General features: G+C 41.0%; 1 protein-coding gene across 3 annotated transcripts in view; it reads left to right on the top strand.

Moving 5' to 3' along the window:
- TRIO (trio Rho guanine nucleotide exchange factor) overlaps positions 1 to 23,271 on the top strand; it is an 855,771-nt gene that overhangs the window by 349,825 nt on the left and 482,675 nt on the right. For all 3 annotated transcript variants that reach the window (XM_082259530.1, XM_082259529.1, XM_082259531.1), the window contains exons 26-28: positions 10,357 to 10,426; positions 11,642 to 11,731; positions 21,907 to 21,999. In XM_082259530.1, the coding sequence (XP_082115656.1) occupies positions 10,357 to 10,426; positions 11,642 to 11,731; positions 21,907 to 21,999 (253 nt within the window). The remainder of the gene's footprint in view (positions 1 to 10,356; positions 10,427 to 11,641; positions 11,732 to 21,906; positions 22,000 to 23,271) is intronic.

Genomic DNA, 23,271 nt, shown 5'->3' with positions numbered 1-23,271 from the left:
GTGCCACTGATGAAGTACTAATATGCGGCACTGATGGACACTGATTTGCAGCACTATCAGTGCCCATAGTGCTGCCAGTCAGTGCTCATCAGGGCCTAGATGAGCAGGCACTAACTGGCAGCACTATGGGCACTGATTGGCACTTAATTTTGATTTTCTGTAGTCAGGGCACTGATGATCATCTCCATGTCTCCCCTGCGAGGAGGAGCCACTGATTGGCTCTCCTCGCCTCCACTGTGTGTGAGGCAAGGAGAGACGAATAACGGCACTTCCTTATTTACATGTGACACAGCCGATCACATGGGTAAAGGGTCATGTTATTGACTCTTTACCAAAATCGGGTTCGCGCCATGTCCTAGCCACAAGGCGCGGCCATGATCGCCCCTCTGCGCGCGAGAGGCCGTTCTGGTGCGCCGTCATATGACGGCGTCCCAGAACAATGTATGCACCACTCCGCCGTCATTTGACGGCGGGCGGGTAAGAAGTGGTTAAAGTAGAACTTTGCCCATAACTTGATAAAAAAAATAATGTTCTTTAGTAGGGAATATACATTCAACATTAATAATTGTTACCAAAATTAGTGTGTGATGTAAACTGCCTCCAGCATTGCTCCTGTTTCTTGTTACTGTAGGCTGCTATTTTGCTGAAGTGCAGAGCCCCTGAACATCAGTAAACACTAAGAAATTATTTAAATATATCAACAGCAAAAAAACAAGGGCAGAGCATGTTGCACACATAGTAAACGATGAGGGGAGGATGGTTACATAGGACTCTGAAAAGGCAACCGTGCTTAATGCTTTTTTCTCCTCAGTCTTTACACAGGAAAAGGAGGGGTACACCGACCATGACTCTATGGTTAGCAGTAATTCACAGAACTTGCCACTATGGCTGACAGAGGTTGAAATCATGGAAAGGCTGGATAAAATTAATACAAATAAATCACCAGGCCCGGATGGCGTACATCTGAGAGTACTCAAAGAACTTAGAAAAACTATATCTAGACCACTGTTCCTGATCTTTGCTGAGAGGAAATGTACCGGGGGATTGGAGGAAAGCTAACGTGATACCGATATTCAAAAAAGGGCAGAGGCATGTCCCGGGAAATGATAGGCCTGTCAGTCTGACATCGATAGTATGTAAACTTCTGGAGGGGATGATAAGGGACTATATCGTAGATTTTGACAAGACAACAACATCATCAGCAGTAATCAGCACGGGTTTACTTCAGGGCGTTCTTGTCAAACCAATCTCTTAATATTCTACGAGGAGGTGAGCTAGATAGGGGGAGACCAGTGGATGTGGTGTACCTGGATTTCGCTAAGGCGCTTGATACAGTTCCCCACAAGTGCTTAATTTATAAAATAAGGTCTGCAGGCATCGACCACAAGGTTTGCTCTTGGATACGGAACTGGCGTGTCCAAAGGGTGGTAATAGCACATACTCAAGACTGGTCTGGGCTGGTAAGTGGGGTCCCCCAAGGCTCAGTCCTGGGACCAACCCTGTTCAATTTATTCATAAACATCATTGAGGACAGGATCAATATTTCTATATCAGTTTTTGCAGATGACACAATATTGGGCAGGGCAATAACTGCAAGCATGAGGCAGATATCCTACAGAATGACCTGAACAAAATAACAGAGTGGGCAACAACATGGCAAATGAGGTTTAATGTGGAGAAGTGTAAGGTTTTGCACTTGGGGACTAAAAACATAAAAGCACAATACACTTTAGGGGGGAGCCTTTGGGGGAATCAAAAATGGAGAAAGATCTGGGAGTCTTGGTAGAGGATAGACTAAGCAATAGCATGCAATGTCAAGCGGCAGCTGCCAAAGCTGGCAGAATATTAGCATGCAAAAAAAAAAGGGATGTATTCCAGAGATAAAACTATAATCCTACAACTTTATAAAACTCTGGTCTGACCGTATCTGGAGTATTCTATCCAGTTCTGTTCTCCAGTCCTCAGGAGGGATGTGTTGGAGCTGGAGAGAGTCCAGAGAAGGGTAACTAAACTAATTAGGGGATTGGAGGACCTTAATTATGAAGAGCGTCTACAATCGCTTAATTTATTCTCCCTGGAGAAGAGATGCCTGAGAATGGACATGATAGCAATTTATAAATACCTCAATGGTGATCTCAGCATAGAAAAAAAGCTATTCAGTTGCAAGGATTGCATGAGGACTCGAGGACATACAATGCGATTAGAGGAAAAGCATTTTAACCTTAGGCATTGCAAGGGGGGGGGGTCCTTTACTGTTAGGGCTACAAGATTGTGGAATTCTCTACCACAACAGGTCGTTTCTGCGGGAAGTATGGCTACTTTCAAAAGACTCTTGGACGTATATCTCAAGAATCAGAACATTAAGGGGTATGAGAGATGATTACGGCCACGCGTGCCTACACAGTTTGAACTGGATGGACTTTTGTCTTTATTCAACCTCCACTACTATGTAACTATGTAACTATAAATCGGAACTAAACTCAACAATTAAATGGTTTCAAACAGTTCAATTCTTGGAATGTTGGTATTGATAACTGTCATATTTGCTTGTGTCCTCAACAAAACTGTCAACCACTCAAATGGCTTGTGTCATAACTGATCACGTGTGCACCACCATGGCAGATGCAGATCAAACAGAAGCAGCTTCTTTGGCTGTAAAGGATATAAGGGTTTAATTCTGCTCTAAAACTGTCAGCAGATCAGCCGCTACAAACAATGCAATGCCTAAAAATAGCAACTGAGCATGTTCAGAGCAGGGTAAGACATTATATTACTGGATTTAACCACTTACCGCATACTAACGTACCCATACGTCGGGTAACTTTGCGGTGTTATACTGGAATGATGCCTCTAGCTAGACCGTGGTTTGAAGCCGACGGTCGGCTTTCCGTCGGTAAGGACTGATTCGGCTCGGGAGCCGCTCGATCGTTACCCGGGTGAGCGGGAGGGGACGTCCCCTCCCGCCGCCTTCCGTGGCTTTGCTCGGGGCTCCCGTCCCACCGGGAGCCCCGAGCACCCAGCCGGCACGTCCGCCGGCTGAATGGAGTCCCAATGAATGCCGGAAACGGCATCGATCGGGTCTCCGATGACGTAACCCGGAGGCGGCATCCATGACGTCACTTCATTTTCAAAAATGAAAAATTATTTTATGGGGGTTTTAAACAATTTACTAGGCAGAAATGTAGATTTTAATGTGTTTAAAAAACTGTGGAGTGGAAATCGTTCAAGATAAAAAAAATGGAAGAGAAAACTATATTGTCACTGTATACAGTGGGTTATGTCTGGAATTGACGCATATGACATGCGGGTTATGTCTAGAATTTATTCATGCAGAGTTTTAAAAGTACCTTAACCACTTCTATACAGTGCACTTTCACCCCCTTCCTGCCCAGGCCAATTTTCAACTTTCAGCGCGATCATGCTACATTGTACCTATATGAAATTTGTATCATTTTTTTTCACACAAATAGAGCTTTCTTTTGGTGTTATTTAATCACCACTGGTGTTTCTCTTTCACTGAGGTGGCACTGATGGGCACTGATAGGCTGCACTGATGAGGTGCCACTGATGAAGTACTAATATGCGGCACTGATGGACACTGATTTGCAGCACTATCAGTGCCCATAGTGCTGCCAGTCAGTGCTCATCAGGGCCTAGATGAGCAGGCACTAACTGGCAGCACTATGGGCACTGATTGGCACTTAATTTTGATTTTCTGTAGTCAGGGCACTGATGATCATCTCCATGTCTCCCCTGCGAGGAGGAGCCACTGATTGGCTCTCCTCGCCTCCACTGTGTGTGAGGCAAGGAGAGACGAATAACGGCACTTCCTTATTTACATGTGACACAGCCGATCACATGGGTAAAGGGTCATGTTATTGACTCTTTACCAAAATCGGGTTCGCGCCATGTCCTAGCCACAAGGCGCGGCCATGATCGCCCCTCTGCGCGCGAGAGGCCGTTCTGGTGCGCCGTCATATGACGGCGTCCCAGAACAATGTATGCACCACTCCGCCGTCATTTGACGGCGGGCGGGTAAGAAGTGGTTAAAGTAGAACTTTGCCCATAACTTGATAAAAAAAATAATGTTCTTTAGTAGGGAATATACATTCAACATTAATAATTGTTACCAAAATTAGTGTGTGATGTAAACTGCCTCCAGCATTGCTCCTGTTTCTTGTTACTGTAGGCTGCTATTTTGCTGAAGTGCAGAGCCCCTGAACATCAGTAAACACTAAGAAATTATTTAAATATATCAACAGCAAAAAAACAAGGGCAGAGCATGTTGCACACATAGTAAACGATGAGGGGAGGATGGTTACATAGGACTCTGAAAAGGCAACCGTGCTTAATGCTTTTTTCTCCTCAGTCTTTACACAGGAAAAGGAGGGGTACACCGACCATGACTCTATGGTTAGCAGTAATTCACAGAACTTGCCACTATGGCTGACAGAGGTTGAAATCATGGAAAGGCTGGATAAAATTAATACAAATAAATCACCAGGCCCGGATGGCGTACATCTGAGAGTACTCAAAGAACTTAGAAAAACTATATCTAGACCACTGTTCCTGATCTTTGCTGAGAGGAAATGTACCGGGGGATTGGAGGAAAGCTAACGTGATACCGATATTCAAAAAAGGGCAGAGGCATGTCCCGGGAAATGATAGGCCTGTCAGTCTGACATCGATAGTATGTAAACTTCTGGAGGGGATGATAAGGGACTATATCGTAGATTTTGACAAGACAACAACATCATCAGCAGTAATCAGCACGGGTTTACTTCAGGGCGTTCTTGTCAAACCAATCTCTTAATATTCTACGAGGAGGTGAGCTAGATAGGGGGAGACCAGTGGATGTGGTGTACCTGGATTTCGCTAAGGCGCTTGATACAGTTCCCCACAAGTGCTTAATTTATAAAATAAGGTCTGCAGGCATCGACCACAAGGTTTGCTCTTGGATACGGAACTGGCGTGTCCAAAGGGTGGTAATAGCACATACTCAAGACTGGTCTGGGCTGGTAAGTGGGGTCCCCCAAGGCTCAGTCCTGGGACCAACCCTGTTCAATTTATTCATAAACATCATTGAGGACAGGATCAATATTTCTATATCAGTTTTTGCAGATGACACAATATTGGGCAGGGCAATAACTGCAAGCATGAGGCAGATATCCTACAGAATGACCTGAACAAAATAACAGAGTGGGCAACAACATGGCAAATGAGGTTTAATGTGGAGAAGTGTAAGGTTTTGCACTTGGGGACTAAAAACATAAAAGCACAATACACTTTAGGGGGGAGCCTTTGGGGGAATCAAAAATGGAGAAAGATCTGGGAGTCTTGGTAGAGGATAGACTAAGCAATAGCATGCAATGTCAAGCGGCAGCTGCCAAAGCTGGCAGAATATTAGCATGCAAAAAAAAAAGGGATGTATTCCAGAGATAAAACTATAATCCTACAACTTTATAAAACTCTGGTCTGACCGTATCTGGAGTATTCTATCCAGTTCTGTTCTCCAGTCCTCAGGAGGGATGTGTTGGAGCTGGAGAGAGTCCAGAGAAGGGTAACTAAACTAATTAGGGGATTGGAGGACCTTAATTATGAAGAGCGTCTACAATCGCTTAATTTATTCTCCCTGGAGAAGAGATGCCTGAGAATGGACATGATAGCAATTTATAAATACCTCAATGGTGATCTCAGCATAGAAAAAAAGCTATTCAGTTGCAAGGATTGCATGAGGACTCGAGGACATACAATGCGATTAGAGGAAAAGCATTTTAACCTTAGGCATTGCAAGGGGGGGGGGTCCTTTACTGTTAGGGCTACAAGATTGTGGAATTCTCTACCACAACAGGTCGTTTCTGCGGGAAGTATGGCTACTTTCAAAAGACTCTTGGACGTATATCTCAAGAATCAGAACATTAAGGGGTATGAGAGATGATTACGGCCACGCGTGCCTACACAGTTTGAACTGGATGGACTTTTGTCTTTATTCAACCTCCACTACTATGTAACTATGTAACTATAAATCGGAACTAAACTCAACAATTAAATGGTTTCAAACAGTTCAATTCTTGGAATGTTGGTATTGATAACTGTCATATTTGCTTGTGTCCTCAACAAAACTGTCAACCACTCAAATGGCTTGTGTCATAACTGATCACGTGTGCACCACCATGGCAGATGCAGATCAAACAGAAGCAGCTTCTTTGGCTGTAAAGGATATAAGGGTTTAATTCTGCTCTAAAACTGTCAGCAGATCAGCCGCTACAAACAATGCAATGCCTAAAAATAGCAACTGAGCATGTTCAGAGCAGGGTAAGACATTATATTACTGGATTTAACCACTTACCGCATACTAACGTACCCATACGTCGGGTAACTTTGCGGTGTTATACTGGAATGATGCCTCTAGCTAGACCGTGGTTTGAAGCCGACGGTCGGCTTTCCGTCGGTAAGGACTGATTCGGCTCGGGAGCCGCTCGATCGTTACCCGGGTGAGCGGGAGGGGACGTCCCCTCCCGCCGCCTTCCGTGGCTTTGCTCGGGGCTCCCGTCCCACCGGGAGCCCCGAGCACCCAGCCGGCACGTCCGCCGGCTGAATGGAGTCCCAATGAATGCCGGAAACGGCATCGATCGGGTCTCCGATGACGTAACCCGGAGGCGGCATCCATGACGTCACTTCCGGGTTACTGTGCTGCAAAAGGCGGCAAATTTGAAAAACGGCTGTATGCAAAAACTCCGTTTTCGGCGTTTTGCATACATGGAAGTGTAGTGGAGGGGGTTGATGACTTTTAGACCCTCGATCCCTCCATAAAGTGTACCTGTCACTGCATATTGGTGTCACAAGGGATGTTTACATTGCTTGTGACAGCAATAAAAATGATCAGATTTTTTTTTTTTTCTAAAAACCTGTAATAAAGTTAAAAAAAAAAGAAATAGAAAAAAAAAAAAAATGTAGCCGCCCCCGTCACCGTTGGCTCGCGCACAAAAAAAAACAGATACGCAAGTCGAGCCGTGAATGAAATCGCTGTTCAAACCACACATGTGAGGTATCGCCGCGATCGCCAGAGCATGGGCAATAATTTAAAAAAAAGAGCTACACTCTAACTCTAAACTGGTAACCGTTAAATAAACTTAAAGCGTCGCCGATTGAGATCTCTATTGACCGTAGTTTGTCGCCATCCCACGGGGGGGGGGGGGGCGGCGCAATTTTAAACCGTAACATGTTGGGTATCTATTTACTCGGCGTGACATCATCTTTCACAATATACAAAAAAAATGGGATAACTTTACTGTTTAGTATTTTTTAAATGCAGTGAAATGTGATTTTTCAAATTTTTTCCAAAAAAAAGGCATTTTAAAGACCGCTGCGCAAATACCGCGTGACAAAAAATTTTGCAATGACCGACATTTTATTCTCCAGAGTCTTTGCTAAAAAAATATATATAATGTTTGGGGGGTCTAAGTAGTTTTCTAGGAAAAAATACTGGTTTTAACTTGTAAACAAAAAGTGTCCGAAATAGGGCTGGGGCTTAAGTGGTTAAACAGTTATATAAACTTATTTTTTTTAATATACCTATACCTGCTAAAGGGGCCAGTCTGTAGTGATCTAGCAGGACTTACTTTTCTGACTTAAGTTACACTTTAAGTTCTGCTTTAAAGGCAAAATCTGCAGTTAGAACTCTAACTATGCTCTTTGTCAAAAATATATACAGTATCTCACAAAAGTGAGTACACCCCTCACATTTTTGTAAATATTTTATTATATCTTTTTTAGTGACAATACTAAAGAAATTACACTTTGCTACAATGTAAAGTAGTGAGTGTATAGCTTGTATAATAAATCTGCTATACCCTCAAATTAACTCAACACACAGCCATTAATGTCTAAGAAACTGGAAACAAAAGTGAGTATACCCCTAAATGAAAATGTCCAAATTGGGCCAAAGGTGTCAATATTTTGAAGTTGAGTGCACGTGCTCAACGTCGTTTCCAGAGGTTGTCATTGGGAATTAGACATATGAGTGCTGCCAGAATTGGGTGGGGTGGGGGTCAGCCTGTTAGTGCCCAGAGCATAAACTGCATCAAATTAGTCTGCATGGCTGTCTCCCCAGAAGCAAGCCTCTTCTAAAGATGATGCACAAGAAAGCCCGCAGTTTGCTGAAAACAAGCAGACTAAGGACATGGATTACTGGAACCATGTTCTGTGGTCTGATGAGACCAAGATAAACGTATTTGGTTCAGATGGTGTCAAGCGTGTGTGGCGGCAACCAGATGACGAGTACAAAGACAAGTGTGTATTGCCTACAGTCAAGCATGGTGGTGGGAGTGTCATGGTCTGGGGCAGCATGAGTTCTGCCTGCACTGGGGAGCTTCAGTTCATTGAAAGAACCATGAATGCCAACATGTACTGGGACATACTGAAGCAGAGCATGATCCCCTTCCTTTGGAGACTGGGCTGCAGGGCAGTATTCCAACATAACAACCCTAAACAAACCTACAAACCTCAAAAATGACCACTGCCTTACTAAAGAAGCTGAGGGTAAAGTTGATGGACTAGCCAAGCATGTCTCCAGGCCTAAACCCTATTGAGCATCTGTGGGGCATCCTCAAATAGAAGGGGGAGGAGCGCAAGGTCTCTAACATCCTCCAGCTCTGTGATGTCATCATGAAGGAGTGGAAGAGGACTCCAGCGGCAACCTGTGATGCTCTGGTGAACTCCATACCCAAGAGGGTTAAGAAAATGCTGGAAAATAATGGTGGCCACACAAAATATTGACACTTTGGGCCCAATTTGGATATTTTCACTTGGGCGTGTTCACTTAGGGGTTCACTTTTGTTTCCAGTGGTTTAGACATTAATGGCTGTATATAGTTGGGGGGAGTACCGCGCTTTAAAGTGCTTAATACAACATAGATAAAATTATATACATATGTGAAAAAGTGCCTTAGTGCTTCTTAAATACAATATTCAAAAATTATGTGTCTCAATGTGCAAAATAAATACAATCCGATATAAATCCTTCAATTAATATAATAGGTGATAAAATGGACTAAACTAAAATTGATCTTAGTAGAACCAACTATATCAATACAATATATAGTGAAAACATGTATATAAAGTTATAAATCCGTGACCTTTTCAAAATTTAATAATGTGCTCTAAATAGGTGATATCCAATAAAGTGCTGAAGTGTCCTTAAAATAATTATATAAATATATAGTGATCAACAAAATCTTCTTTATCCAAATTTGGCATGCAGGTGCTCTTTCGTGCGGTGACCACCAGGACACCAGGTGTCCTAAGCGCTCACCTCAATGCTCCTTTAAAAGAGCCTTAAGTTGTATGCCTCAGTATGCTGTTCCTTCCTCCTTATTGGCATATATGTACCATTATGAATCCTCGGTTATATCTCCCTTGTATAAACAGCTATATTCCAGGGGATATATGCGGTCCTTTATATCTCCAAAAAAATCAAATTGGGCCAAACATGGTGAAGTACGTCCCATAAAATTTATTAAAAAAAGGTAAGAGTAACACTCACATTGCGTTGCGTCTTGTTTCTAGCATAACAAACATTCCTTTGCCGATACGTCACTTCCGGTTTGGCTATCCTACGCGTTACGCTGCGTACCCACGCAGCTTCTCCCAGGGATCTTATTTTGCACATTTAGACACATAATTTTTGAATATTGTATTTAAGAAGCACTAAGGCACTTTTTCACATATGTATATAATTTTATCTATGTTGTATTAAGCACTTTAAAGCGCGGTACTCCCCCCAACTATATTTATCTGAATTGTGTAGGTTACCAATTTTAGTACCTGCGGCATTAAAGGTGTTATATTATATTGTAGACAACAATTAGAGAGACAGCGCGAGAATTTCACCAACCCTTTATTAATGGCTGTATGTTATGTTATGTTATTTTTGAGGGGACCGCAAATATACACTGTACACTCACTACTTTTCACTGTAGCAAAGTGTCATTTCTTCAGTGTTGTCACATGAAAAGATATAATATATTTACAAAAATGAGGAATGTGCTCACTTTTGTGAGGTACTGTATGTTTCTGATCAAGAAAGGTTTTTTTTTTTTTGCGGTTTATAATGGACTCTATTACTTTGTTTAACTAATATTGTTCTTTTTCTATTGTAATTGTGTGATGAAACTTACGATTAGTTTACATACCTATTTTACATATGATAGTTATAATATAGCATTGCAATAACAATGTGTGCTGTACATTATATTGTAAGTTACAGAATACAAAAAATGTTGACTTCTATAAAAAAAAAAAAAAAAAAGATAAACTGAGTGTATTGTATACATTTTTTTTTTTTTTTTTTGTACAGTATTTTTCTAAAAGAACTTGAAAAATATGAGCAGCTACCTGAAGATGTTGGACACTGCTTTGTGACATGGGTAATTATCCAAATATGTTTTTTTAATATCATTGTACTATATTGGCAATATATATAGCAAGGGGAACATTTTTTTTTTTTTTTTTTTTTTTTTTAAAGACCAGTGTAGCCTTAATATTCAGAAATGTTGAAAAACCTGTCCAACTGCTATAGCTTCTCCCAAAATAGGGCAGCTTCAGAGTTTATGCATACATTTCACCCCTTTGTACTGCTCGATTGCATAAACATTTTCTTGTATAGATCATGCCAGAAATGGACTGGCCTATGTGGCAGCTATAGTTACTGTTAAAAAATGCTTATACAGTAATCCCCCGCTCCATCGCGGTTCAGTTTTTGCGGTCCCGGTAATTCGCGGTTTTTTTTGTAATGTTATTTTACTATATAAATCATTAAAAATGAAATATTTTTGTGTTTTTCATAGCTCTTGCTATGTCTCTCAGTATCTTTTATGTGTTTAAATGAGTTTCTATTGTTTTAAAAGTGTTTATTGTGTTTATTGTTTTAAAAATGCTTTTACACGTACATTGACAGTAAAAAAATCATGCCTACAATGCATTTTAATAGGGTTTTTCTATTTCGCGGAATTTCACTTTTCGCAGCTGGGTCCGGAACGTAACCCCCGCAATGGAGGGGGGTTTACTGTATTGCATTCATACACTTTCTCTTAGAAATGGATTTCATGTATATGCTTATTCACATTTTTTATGTAGTACAGTTCAGATGGTAAGTAATATTTATTGATACTTGCATCGCCCCTTTCAAATTACAATGATGCAGAGAATGATACTGGCAAAGAATGGAAGGGCCTGCTTAGCATAGTCTATGCATGTCAACTTGTAGTCATTGTGAATGATCATCCTACAGTGACAATGCTTCTACATATATAGAAAATGCTGTCATTTTAGGACAGGAACTATCTTAGAGGCATGGACAGCAGGTAAAATAAAGGAACAAAAAGCCAAAAAAAAAAAAAAAACTAATGCCACCACAGCCTGGAACTAGCTACAATTTCTTTCATTTTTATTTTTGGGTTTAAATATTTTTTATATGAATTTTGAGACCGTACTATATTGCAAAACACATGAGCTCTACCAGATGACAATAGTTTTGGCAGTTGATATTGTTAGATATGTATGGAGCCTGATTAGTCATAGTCTCATTAAATATGTGGAATTTTAAATTCACCTACAGTAAAATGTGTTCTTTCTCTTTTTAGGCTGATAAATTTCAGATGTATGTGTCTTATTGCAAAAATAAACCAGATTCCACCCAACTGATCTTGGAACAATCAGGATCTTATTTTGATGTAAGTATTTGAATATATAGTAATGAATCCCATAATGGTTTCTTTTAGCTAAATGTCCTCTTTTGTTTGAAATTAAGCTATGAGAAGGGTGAGATTTGGAGAAGGGCTTACATTTTTGCAGAAAAATCGATGACTGTCTTTCAGATTATTAGAGAAGCATACCCTAAATATATACCATGGATTCACAGTGGACCCCCAAACTGTATGCAAACAGAGTTGGTCCACGGTGGATGCTATCTCATCAGTTGTTCACTTGGCTTTTACCCAATTGGAGGATAAGGATCCTTGGGTTAGGCTCATTTTTTTTTTTTTTTTTTTTGATGGGGGGGTTATGTTCCACCTTGTTACTTTTAGTCCACAAACCTTGCTAGATATACTAATACTAGTTGGATTAACAGTAATTTTGTGCAACTATGTAGTGGATGTTTTACAAATAGGTCCTAGTTTATTAGAATTCATAATTTTTCATTCTCTTCCATGATTCTTAATACCAGTTTCCCCTAGTGTTGATTTTTGAGCCCATTACTGTATGCACATCTGACCTACCATTGCAAAGCTAAGTATCTGAACAACCATATTGTAAGATAATACAGCAGGATTTGGGCTCGTGATGAGCCCATGTGCAGGCAAGGAAGTGGAAAATCTGGAAGTCTGAAGCAAAGTTGACATAGTGGATTGCAAACATGCTTGATAAATGTGACAAATAGAAAAAAAGAACAAATTGGAGCTGCAACCAATAGGACTTCTATTTGTCTGTTACTGTAAATAAAGTTACTTTAAGATGAGGATGAGGCTACCATGTTAACATACGTCCATATGTTTGTAACTCAAGTGCCAGCCCCCATGAGACATAACCTTTTTTTAACCCTCCTTTTCAGTTTTGTCTCATGTCCCTAAAGAGGTTGGATGTCTTTAATTCAAGACCAGCTCTCTAGTCTGCAAGTCTTTAGTCACCATATTTTCCCTGTTTTTATTCAATTACTATTGTGTGCAAAATAAAGTATTCCCTATGGAAATTGTTGATTGTTTTCAACATATTTGGGTATGCAAATTTTAGATCTTTATTCAAGCTGTGCCTACAGATCGCTGGGATATGCTTTTATTATAAACGCAAGGTAAATATGCATTTTAAATTATTTACTAAAATTATCAATAGATGTAATAGTTGTACTACTGGAACTGTGGCGGAACATCTCCTTCTTGGAATTTTCAGTCCACAGCACAGAAGGCCTAATCTTTACTTTTAATTTTCTTTTTGGACATAAACGCCTTTTCATGGGACATTTCCTTTGTAAACTAAACTGCTTCAGTCTCTTTCAGATAGAGCAGCCTGCAGATTTTGGATTTCTATGAGACTCCTTTTAACTTCAACTCTTGGGCTGAATTTGTTGGCACAGTTAGTCTTTAAAAAATTAAAATTATTTCAGTGATTTAATCTCCAATCTGCGACATGTAGATGATTCTCCTAGCAATTACTAATTTCAAATAATTTTACTAATGTTTTAAATACTTTACCAAATACTTTACTAAAGTGCCTTCTTTGCGCCTTTGTGAAGGGGTGGTGGTACAAGATAGAGGGCCAGTCGTCAAGCTGCAGCAGGTGAACCTTCGTGCATATAGAGAGGTCCCAAACACCGCACACCCCAGCAAAGCAATTCGTAAACATGGTGCATCATTAAGCTATGTTGGCAAGGTAAAACGTTGTTAGGGCGTGGCTTTATATGAAGCTGGCTGAGACTGCTTTCACCTGTTTACTAATGGCTTTGCCAGGTGCTGCAGTGTTTCGGATCTTTCTCTACTCATATCAACAGTATATGAGGAGTTAGAGGGACTCCTGCTCAGCCAGCACGCATTGCAAGAAAATCCGGATGGACTTACACGAGCTTGAACTGAGACCTTACGTTTTATGAAGTAAAGGGAAACTTTTAGCTTACTTTCCCAGTACTGCAATGTTTGACTGTGATGGAGAGATCTCATTTTGTAACTCTTGTACACCAGTCACTAAGCTAAGTGTTTCTGCACCTTTTTCTGAGGTCTCTATTGAACCTTTTTGTGTGCAAGAGTGAAATTAACTCACTGCAGACAGTTTCTCTTCTACTATAGAGAATCTTATGTCATCTGACTGTAGAGGCTTGGTCTGGGATATTCTGATCTGTAGGCAGTTGGAAGCAGGACCCTCTGCATAACAGGCCTTTGGGGCAGAATCGTCTGCCATCTCATTGCTGAAAAGTAAATCTTCTATCGCTCATCATTCTAAGTCTCCATGCTTGTTTAGGTGGATATTTAGGCATCGTATTCACCGCTTCTACATGTGTAGCCCTCTATTAAGGATTATGACAACTGGTACTCCCAAAACAGAATATTGCACTAAACCTGTAGGTAAACATTTTAGAAAAAAAAAAAAAAAACATTTGCTAAGTGGTATAGTGGGTTTCATAATTAAGTGGGCAGTGCCTCCAACCAGTACAGGGCCTGTGTAAAAAGAGGGGATTCTCTTCCTGGGGAATTAACCAGTAATCTAATCAAAGTAAGTGGGAACAGAGAAACTACAGTGCATCCAGAAAGTATTCACAGGCTTTGCTCAATAGTTTGTTGAAGCACCTTTGGCGCCAATTACAAAATCAAGTATTTTTGAGTATGATGCTAGAAGCGTGGCACACCTGTTTTTGGGCAATTTCTCCCATTCTTCTTTGCAGGACCTCTCAAGCTTCATCATGTTGGATGGGGAGCGTCTTTGCACAGCCATTTTCAGTTCTCTCTAGAGATGTTCAATCAAGTTCAAGTCTGGGCTCTAAATGGGTCACTCAAGGACATTCATACTGTTGTACCATAGCCACTCCTTATCTTGGTTGTGTGCTTAGGGTCGTTATCCTGTTGGAAGATGAACCTTTGCCCCAGTCAGAGATCCAGACCACTCTGGAGCAGGCTTTCATCAAGGATGTCCCTGTACATTGCTACATTTATCTTTCTCTCGATCCTGACTAGTCTCCCAGTTCCTGCTGATGAAAAACATCCCCACAGCATGATGTTGCCACCACCATGCTTCACTGTAGGGATGGTATTGGCCGGGTGATGAGCGGTGCCTGGTTTCCTCCAGACATTGCCATTCAGGCCACAGAGTTCAATCTTTGTTTTATCAGACAGGAGAATTTTGTTTCTCATGGTCTGGGAGGCCTTCAGGTGCCTTTTGGAAAATTCTTGGTGGGCTGTCATGTACCTTTTTACTGAAGAATGGCTTCCATCTGGCCACTCTACCATACAGGCCTGATTGGAGGACTGCTGCAGAGATGGTTGTTCTTCTGAAGGAATCTCCTCTTTCTAAAGAGAAACGCTGGAGCCCTGTCGGAGTAAGGTCAGGTCACCTCCTTGACTAAGGCTCTTCTCCCCCAATTGCTCAGTTTGGCCGGCCAGTCCGCTTTAGGAAAAGTCCTGGTTTTTCCAAACTTCTTCCATTTACAGGTGATGAAGGCCACTGTGCTCATTGGGATTTTCAATGCTGCAGAAAACTTTCAGTACCCTTCCCCAGATCTGTGCCTCAATATAATCCTGTCTCTGAGGTCTACAGAGAATTCCTTGGACTTCATGGCTTATTTTGTGCTGTGACATGCACTGTTAACCTTCTATAGACAGGTGTGGGCCTTTCTAAATCATGTCCAAGCAACTGAATTTACCACAGGTGGACTCCAATCAAGTTGTAGAAACATCTCAAGGATGACCAATGGAAACAGGATGCACCTGAGCTCAATTTTGAGTGTCATGGCAAAGACTGTAAATACTGATGTACATGTGATATATATATATATATATATATATATATATATATATATATATTTTTTTTTTTTAATATATTTAGATTATTATATATAGATTTCAAACAAACTTTTTTCACGTCATAATGGGGTATTGTTTGTAGAATTTTGAGGAAATAATTCAATGCATTTTGGAATAAGGCTGTATTATAACAAAATGTAGAAAAAGTGGAGACCTGTGAATACTTACCAGAAGCACTGTACTTCGACTACTTATGTGGATGAGGAATCCATACCCTATTGTTGTTCATTCCATTCAGCTAATTCACAGAAACCTAAGAGATAGATATTGGCAGCGCAGTTGCTAAATGGTTACTGCTTCTGCTTGGCAGCTTTGGGGTCATCGGTTTGAATCCCAACCAGAGCACTACCTGCCTGGAGTTTGAATGTTCTCCCAGTGCCTGCATGAGTTTTCCTCTGGGAGCTCTGGTTTCCTCCCACACTCCAAAGACATGCTGGTAGGTTAATTGCCCATGTACAGTGGGTACGGAAAGTATTCAGACCCCCTTAAAGTTTTCACTCTTTGTTATATTGCAGCCATTTGCTAAAATCATTTAGGTTCATTCTTCTTCCTCATGAATGTACACATAGCACCCCATACTGACAGAAAAACACAGAATTGTTGACATTGTTGCAGATTTATTAAAAAAGAAAAACTGAAATATCACATGGTCCTAAGTATTCAGACCCTTTGCTCAGTATTTAGTAGAAGCCCCCTTTTGATCTAATACAGCCAGGAGTCTTTTTGGGAAAGAAGCAACAAGTCTTTCACACCTGGATTTGGGGATCCTCTGCCATTCCTCCTTGCAGATCCTCTCCAGTTCTGTCAGGTTGGATGGTAAACGTTGGTGGACAGCCATTTTTAGGTCTCTCCAGAGATGCTCAATTGGGTTTAAATCAGGGCTCTGGCTGGGCCATTCAAGAACAGTCACGGAGTTGTTGTGAAGCCACTCCTTCGTTATTTTAGCTGTGTGCTTAGGGTCATTGTCTTTTTGGAAGGTAAACCTTCGGCCCAGTCTGAGGTCCAGAGCATTCTGGAGAAGGTTTTTGTCCAGGATATCCCTGTACTTGGCCGAATTCATCTTTCCCTCGATTGCAACCAGTCGTCCTGTCCCTGCAGCTGAAAAACACCCCCACAGCATGATGCTGCCACTACCATGCTTCACTGTTGGGACTGTATTGGACAGGTGATGAGCAGTGCCTGGTTTTCTCCACACATACCGCTTAGAATTAAGGCCAAAAAGTTCTATTTTGGTCTCATCAGACCAGAGAATCTTATTTCTCACCATCTTGGAGTCCTTCAGGTGTTTTTTAGCAAACTCCATGCGGGCTTTCATGTGTCTTACACTGAGGAGAGGCTTCCGTCGGGCCACTCTGCCATAAAGCCCTGACTGGTGGAGGGCTGCAGTGATGGTTGACTTTCTACAACTTTCTCCCATCTCCTGACTGCATCTCTGGAGCTCAGCCACAGTGATCTTTGGGTTCTTCTTTACCTCTCTCACCAAGGCTCTTCTCCCCCGATAGCTCAGTTTGGCCGGACGGCCAGCTCTAGGAAGGGTTCTGGTCGTCCCAAACGTCTTCCATTTGAGGATTATGGAGGCCACTGTGCTCTTAGGAACCTTAAGTGCAGCAGAAATCTTTTTGTAACCTTGGCCAGATCTGTGCCTTGCCACAATTCTGTCTCTGAGCTCTTCAGGCAGTTCCTTTGACCTCATGATTCTCATTTGCTCTGACATGCATTGTGATCTGGAAGGTCTTATATAGACAGGTGTGTGGCTTTCCTGATCAAGTCCAATCAGTATAATCAAACACAGCTGGACTCAAATGAAGGTGTAGAACCATCTCAAGGATGATCAGAAGAAATGGAAAGCACCTGAGTTAAATATATGAGTGTCACAGCAAAAGGGTCTGAATACTTAGGACCATGTGATATTTCAGTTTTTCTTTTTTAATAAATCTGCAACAATGTCAACAATTCTGTGTTTTTCTGTCAGTATGGGGTGCTATGTGTACATTCATGAGGAAGAAGAATGAACTTAAATGATTTTAGCAAATGGCTGCAATATAACAAAGAGTGAAAAATTTAAGGGGGTCTGAATACTTTCCGTACCCACTGTATATGTATGAATGTGAATTAGAGACCTTAGATTGTAAGCTCCTTGAGTGCAGGGACTGATGTGAATGTACAACATATGTGTAAAGCGCTGCGTAAATTGATGGCACCAAATAAGTTCAGGAAATATAAAAAAAACCCCACTAATAGTAGGTTTATTTAATAAAAGCAATAAACCATATAAATGAAATGACCATGAGATGAGATGGCGGTATTTCTAGCCGAGGGTCATGTCCCGGCGTATGGGCACTGTCGATTGATCGGGGGCTTCCTACTAATACAGATGGGTGACTGACTGACTCCGCCCCTGCTGACTAAGTCCCGTAAGGACGTAACGTGTACGGGAGGCGGAGTCACCTACGTCACCCGCTGGTGTCTCGGATGTCGGCCGTGGCTGCATCGGCTCCTGGCGTTTTGTATGCTGTGTGAAAACCACTGTCCTGTAAGTAAAAAAGAAAAGAGGGGAGGCCAATGCATTACCAATGGGGTATGAGACTTAAGGTGCGCATGTGAAATATGAAAAAAAAAATGTATATGGTAAATCCAAGGAAAGAGCAGCTAATTGTGTAGTGTCACCACTTACTAATGGTAATAAAGAAAATGAAGAAATCAGCACAAATTTCTTAATTGGCAGAGGCCCATTAATACTAATCACAATAATATTAATCACAAATTCCTGGTGAGCCACTCACCAGGAATTTGTGATTAATATTGTGATTAATATTAATGGGCCTCTGCCCTTTAAGGAATTAGTGCTGATTTTTTCATTTTCTTTTTTACTGCCCTGTAAGATGCTTAGAATTTGCTTATCATTTTTTATGGTTGTGCCATTTACCACCGGAATGAGAAAACAACGCTGGGCTATCTAGGAGGATTCCATTCCATATGTGTCAATGTCCGCTGGTGTTTAACCCTTGGTGTGTACTATTGAGCCTGTATGACCCACTGGTAACTCGGGGGTCTCTCCTTAAGGTGAGCGCAGTGGCATGTCATCTTGGTGAAGGGAGTCTGGTGCACTTTATTGGTCTTCTGGTGTCTTCTCCTGATTATGGACTTATAGTGTTTTTAATGCTATTTTGTTAATTTAATATTTTGGATTGCGCTGCACTGTTTTTTCTTCTTCTTTCATCTGGAATTTCTGTAATGTACCTGGTGATAGTGTTCAGTTTGCATTTTTAGGTATTAGGATTGAATGCGCTAATTGTTTGTTTTGCATATTGCCAAGCATTCTTTAGGAATTGCGTCAACATACCAGGGGGGAAGCTGGGTTTAATCTGATTGGTGTAAGAGGACCAGGTACAGAGGAGACATGTAGATGTTGACAGGTACCTTTGAAGCAGTGGAGTGTTGCATTAATTAGGGGGTGTTCTTTTAGGCTTGTGGGGATATGTTGAGTTGAGATTCGTGGCATCGTTCGTAAAGGAATGGGGGAAAATAGGTTTTCAAGTTGGACCCAGTCCTTTTGGCGATCATGTAGTGCCCAGTCTATGATTCTGGAGAGGTGGCAGGCCCAGTAATATTTCTTAAGGTCCGGAAGACCAATGCCTTCTTTTATTTAGGGTTTTGTCAAATGATATTCTAGGTTGCTTCTGGCCCGAAGAAATTCAATGCATAATCTTTTTTATGTTTGGAAGAAGGTCAGTGGAAGTCTAATGGGGACAGTTTGGAGAATATATCAAATACGTGGGAGGACGTTCATTTTCAATATTGCTGTCCTACCAAACCAAGAGAATTGGGATTTCTTCCACGTTTAAATCTTCTGAAATAGTTTTAAGGATGTGCTTGTAGTTTTTGGCGAACGTGTCAGAAAGCTTTGATGTTATGTGCATTCCAAGGTATTTGATCCCATTGCGTTCCCATTTGAAAGGAAAGTTCTGTTGGCATTGCATGACTGTGTCTTGTGTGAGGGTGACATTAAGAGCGTGTGATTTGTAGAGATTGATTTTAAAATTGGATATGCGCTGAAACAGATCAAAGTCTTTCAGAAGGTTTGGGACGGAGATATGAGGTTCCTTTAATAATAGCAGGATGTCGTCGGCAAAAGCTGCCAGTTTGTATTGGCGTCCTGCAATGGGTATGCCTTTGATATATTCATTGGATCTCAGACAACGTAAAAGAGGGGTTCCAGGGTGAGAACAAATAGAATTGGGGACAATGGCCAGCCTTGTCTTGTTCCATTGCTAATTGAGAAGGTGTTTGACAGAAGACCATTCACTCAGACTCTAGCATTTGGTGTTGTATTAGAGGGACATGACTAGGTTAAACATTCGGTTCTGGAGTCCAAGATGCTGTAAAACAGCTCCCAGATCGTCCCATGCCAGTCTGTCGAATGCCTTCTCAGCATCTAGCGAAAGTGGGTGGTTATCCAATGGTGTACGTTCATGGTTTTGATCATGTTATCCCTTGCTTCTCATCCTGGGATAAAGCCAAGCCTTTCCTATCAGGGAAGGTAGGAAGGGAATAAGGCGATTGGCTAAGATTTTGGCAAATATATTGATGTCTACATATTGGTCTATAGTTGATAACTGATGTGGGATCTTTCCCTTCCTTTGGGATCACCGTGATATGTGTTTCTAGTAATCGTGGAAGGGGAGAGTGGGCGATGAGAAGGTATTAAAAGTTTTAGCAAAGTGGGGAGAAAGTACATCAGAGAATGTTTTAAAGTATGTGGCTGTAAACCCATTTGGACCAGGGCTTTTGCCTGGTTTGAGTTGTTTGATTGCAGTTTTAAATTCATCTTTTGAAATACTGCTTTTGTTCTTATGTTGGTAAAAATCTGTTCTTATTTCAAATTTAGTAAATTTCAGTTTAAAAGTTTTATTGTTCACTCACGCATCTGGCTGTGTGTCGTTTCCTGCTGTCAGATCGATATTAGACAATCCGTCTGTTAGTACATCCTGTTAGTATGAATCCAGCAGAATAGAGGTATGCAGAACTGTAAATTCGCAATCTGGGGGTTGGCTATCTATTTTGCTAATGGCAATCTAAAAGTGCAATGTGTACCATGAGATAAAATGATGCAGGCATAATTTTGTTGCAGCGCTCTGCGCAGCATGTCACTATGTACTGACCTACAGTGTATATATTTATATAGTGTATGTATGTGTGTATATATATATATATATATATATATATAATATAGAGATGAAATCCTTGGACCCATTGTCAGACCTTTATATGGTGCCGTGAGTCCTGTGTTTTTCCTCCTGGTGCATGATAATGCCCGGCCTCATGTGGCGAGAGTATGCAGCCAGTTCCTGGAGGATAAAGGAATTGATATCATTGAATGCCCCCCCGTCGCCTGACCTAAATCCAATAGAACACCTCTGGGACATTATGTTTCGGTCCATCTTACTCCACAAGGTTGCACCTCAGTATGTTCAGGAGCTCTGTGATGCCCTGTCCAGATCTGGGAGGAAATACCCCAGGACACAATCTGTTGTCTCATTAGGGGCATGCCCCGATGTTGTCGGGCATTCATACAAGCACATGGGGGCCATGCAAACTACTGAGTACCATTTTGAGTTGCTGCAATGAAATTTCAGCAAAATGGACTAGCCTACTGAATCGTTTTTTCACTTTTTGGTTTCCGGAGTGTCTTTGCATTCAGCCCTCTGTAGATTGATAATTTTAATTTTCATCAAACGATGTGGCATCCTTTCTTTCCGAACACATTACCCAGTCCATATTAGAATGGATATCCAGCATGATATTTTTCCCCATTGAGATCTGGTGTGTTTTCAAAATATTCCTTTAATTTTTTTGAGCAGTGTGTATGTATGTATATATGTATGTGTATATATATGTGTGTATATATATAATATATGAGAAAACAGAGCAGGAATCCTTTGGAGGTAACACATGCTTAATAGAGTGGCATTATGAGTCATTGTGAAATGGTAATAATGTAAGAGTATATCTGAGGATAGTACAAAAATGCCAGTGGTTGCATAGTATATGTGTCCTTTTGACCCAATAAAATTATATACTGTATATAATTTTAGATCTGCTTTTTACTTTTGAATTGTAGGTATTGTGGATGTCTTCAAAGTTTAGTTTATTTCTCTTGTTTCTTTTGTAGTGGAATTGTTGTTCATTCCCATGTACTTGATAGATTCTGCTGGAGGTCTTTTGTCTAAGGTGTTGTTTTTACCAGTTATTAGGGATTCAAACTTCATTAGCTCAAACATGCTTTGCCTAATAAATATAAATGATGAAATATTTTAATGCTATGTTTATTGCATATTTCCCAGGAAATTCAACATCGACATGAATTGGCAAACTCTATATCATCTTACCTTATTAAGCCAGTACAAAGAATCACAAAATATCAACTGCTGTTGAAGGTAAGTTAACAGAAAAAAGAAGTCACATATTTTGCACTTCTTATTTGCGCACAAGCTCCAATTTAGTAGTTAATGAGACCATTTGAGAAAAAAAATGCAGTAAAAACTCCAGTGTTCAAAATATGAACAATATGTACAAATCCACCTGTCACTCCAAAAAGTGTTTTCCTCCAATGCACTCAGGTAATGTAAAAATGATAATAAGAGTGGTACTTCTAAAAAAAAATAAATAAAAATAAAAAATACCTACAGTTGGGCAAAAAAGTATTTAGTCAGCCACCAATTGTGCACGTTCTCCCACTTAAAAAGATGAGAGAGACCTGTAATTTTCATCATAGGTATACTTCAACTATGAGAGACAAAATGAGAAAAAAAAATCCAGAAAATCACATTTTCTGATTTTTAAATTTATTTGCTAATTATGGTGGAAAAATAAGTATTTGGTCAATAACAGAAGTTCATCTCAATACTTTGTTATATACCCTTTGTTGGTAATGACAGAGGTCAAACGTTTTCTGTAAAGCCCCGTACACACGTACCGAATGTCGGCCGAACGTCTTTTGTCCGGTGCTGTTGGCTGAAAAGTGCTAAAGACTGCACACGAATTTTGTCGGCCAACAACAGCCGACTGCAGAAGTGATGTCATGTGATGGTTAACTTTCCATGTCTTTTTCCTTTTCTCAGCATGCCCAGTCTTGCAAATCTGCTGTTTGTCGGCCGAATTCTGTACTGACTGGCGAACAATCGGCCTTTCTGGTGTTGGCCAACAAAAATTTTAATGCCTGCACACCCGATTCTGTTTGGCCGAAAAGTCGGAGTCGGTTGTCGGAAGCATCATACTAACAAGCCGACAATCGGCTGATCGTTCGGCGGCCGAATATTTACGGCCGACAATCGCTACGTGTGTACGGGGCTTTAGTCTTCACAAGGTTTTCACACACTGTTGCTGGTATTTTGGCCCATTCCTCCATGCAGATCTCCTCTAGAGCAGTGATGTTTTGGGGCTGTCGCTGGGCAACATAGACTTTAAACTCCCTCCAAAGGGTTTTCTATGGGGTTGAGATCTGGAGACAGGCTAGGCCACTCCAGGACCTTGAAATGCTTCTTACGAAGCCACTCTTTCGTTGCCCGGGTTGTGTATTTGGGATCATTTTCATGCTGAAAGACCCAGCCACGTTTCATCTTCAATGCCCTTGCTGATGGAAGGAGGTTTTCACTCAAAATCTCACGATACATGGCTCCATTCATTCTTTTCTTTGCATGGATCAGTCA

The sequence above is a fragment of the Pelophylax lessonae genome, assembly GCF_965119305.1.
Source record: "Pelophylax lessonae genome assembly, chromosome: 5".
Taxonomy (NCBI): Eukaryota; Metazoa; Chordata; class Amphibia; order Anura; family Ranidae; genus Pelophylax; species Pelophylax lessonae.
Note: the sequence above shows the minus strand (reverse complement) of the source record. Positions and strands in the feature narration are given on the sequence as shown.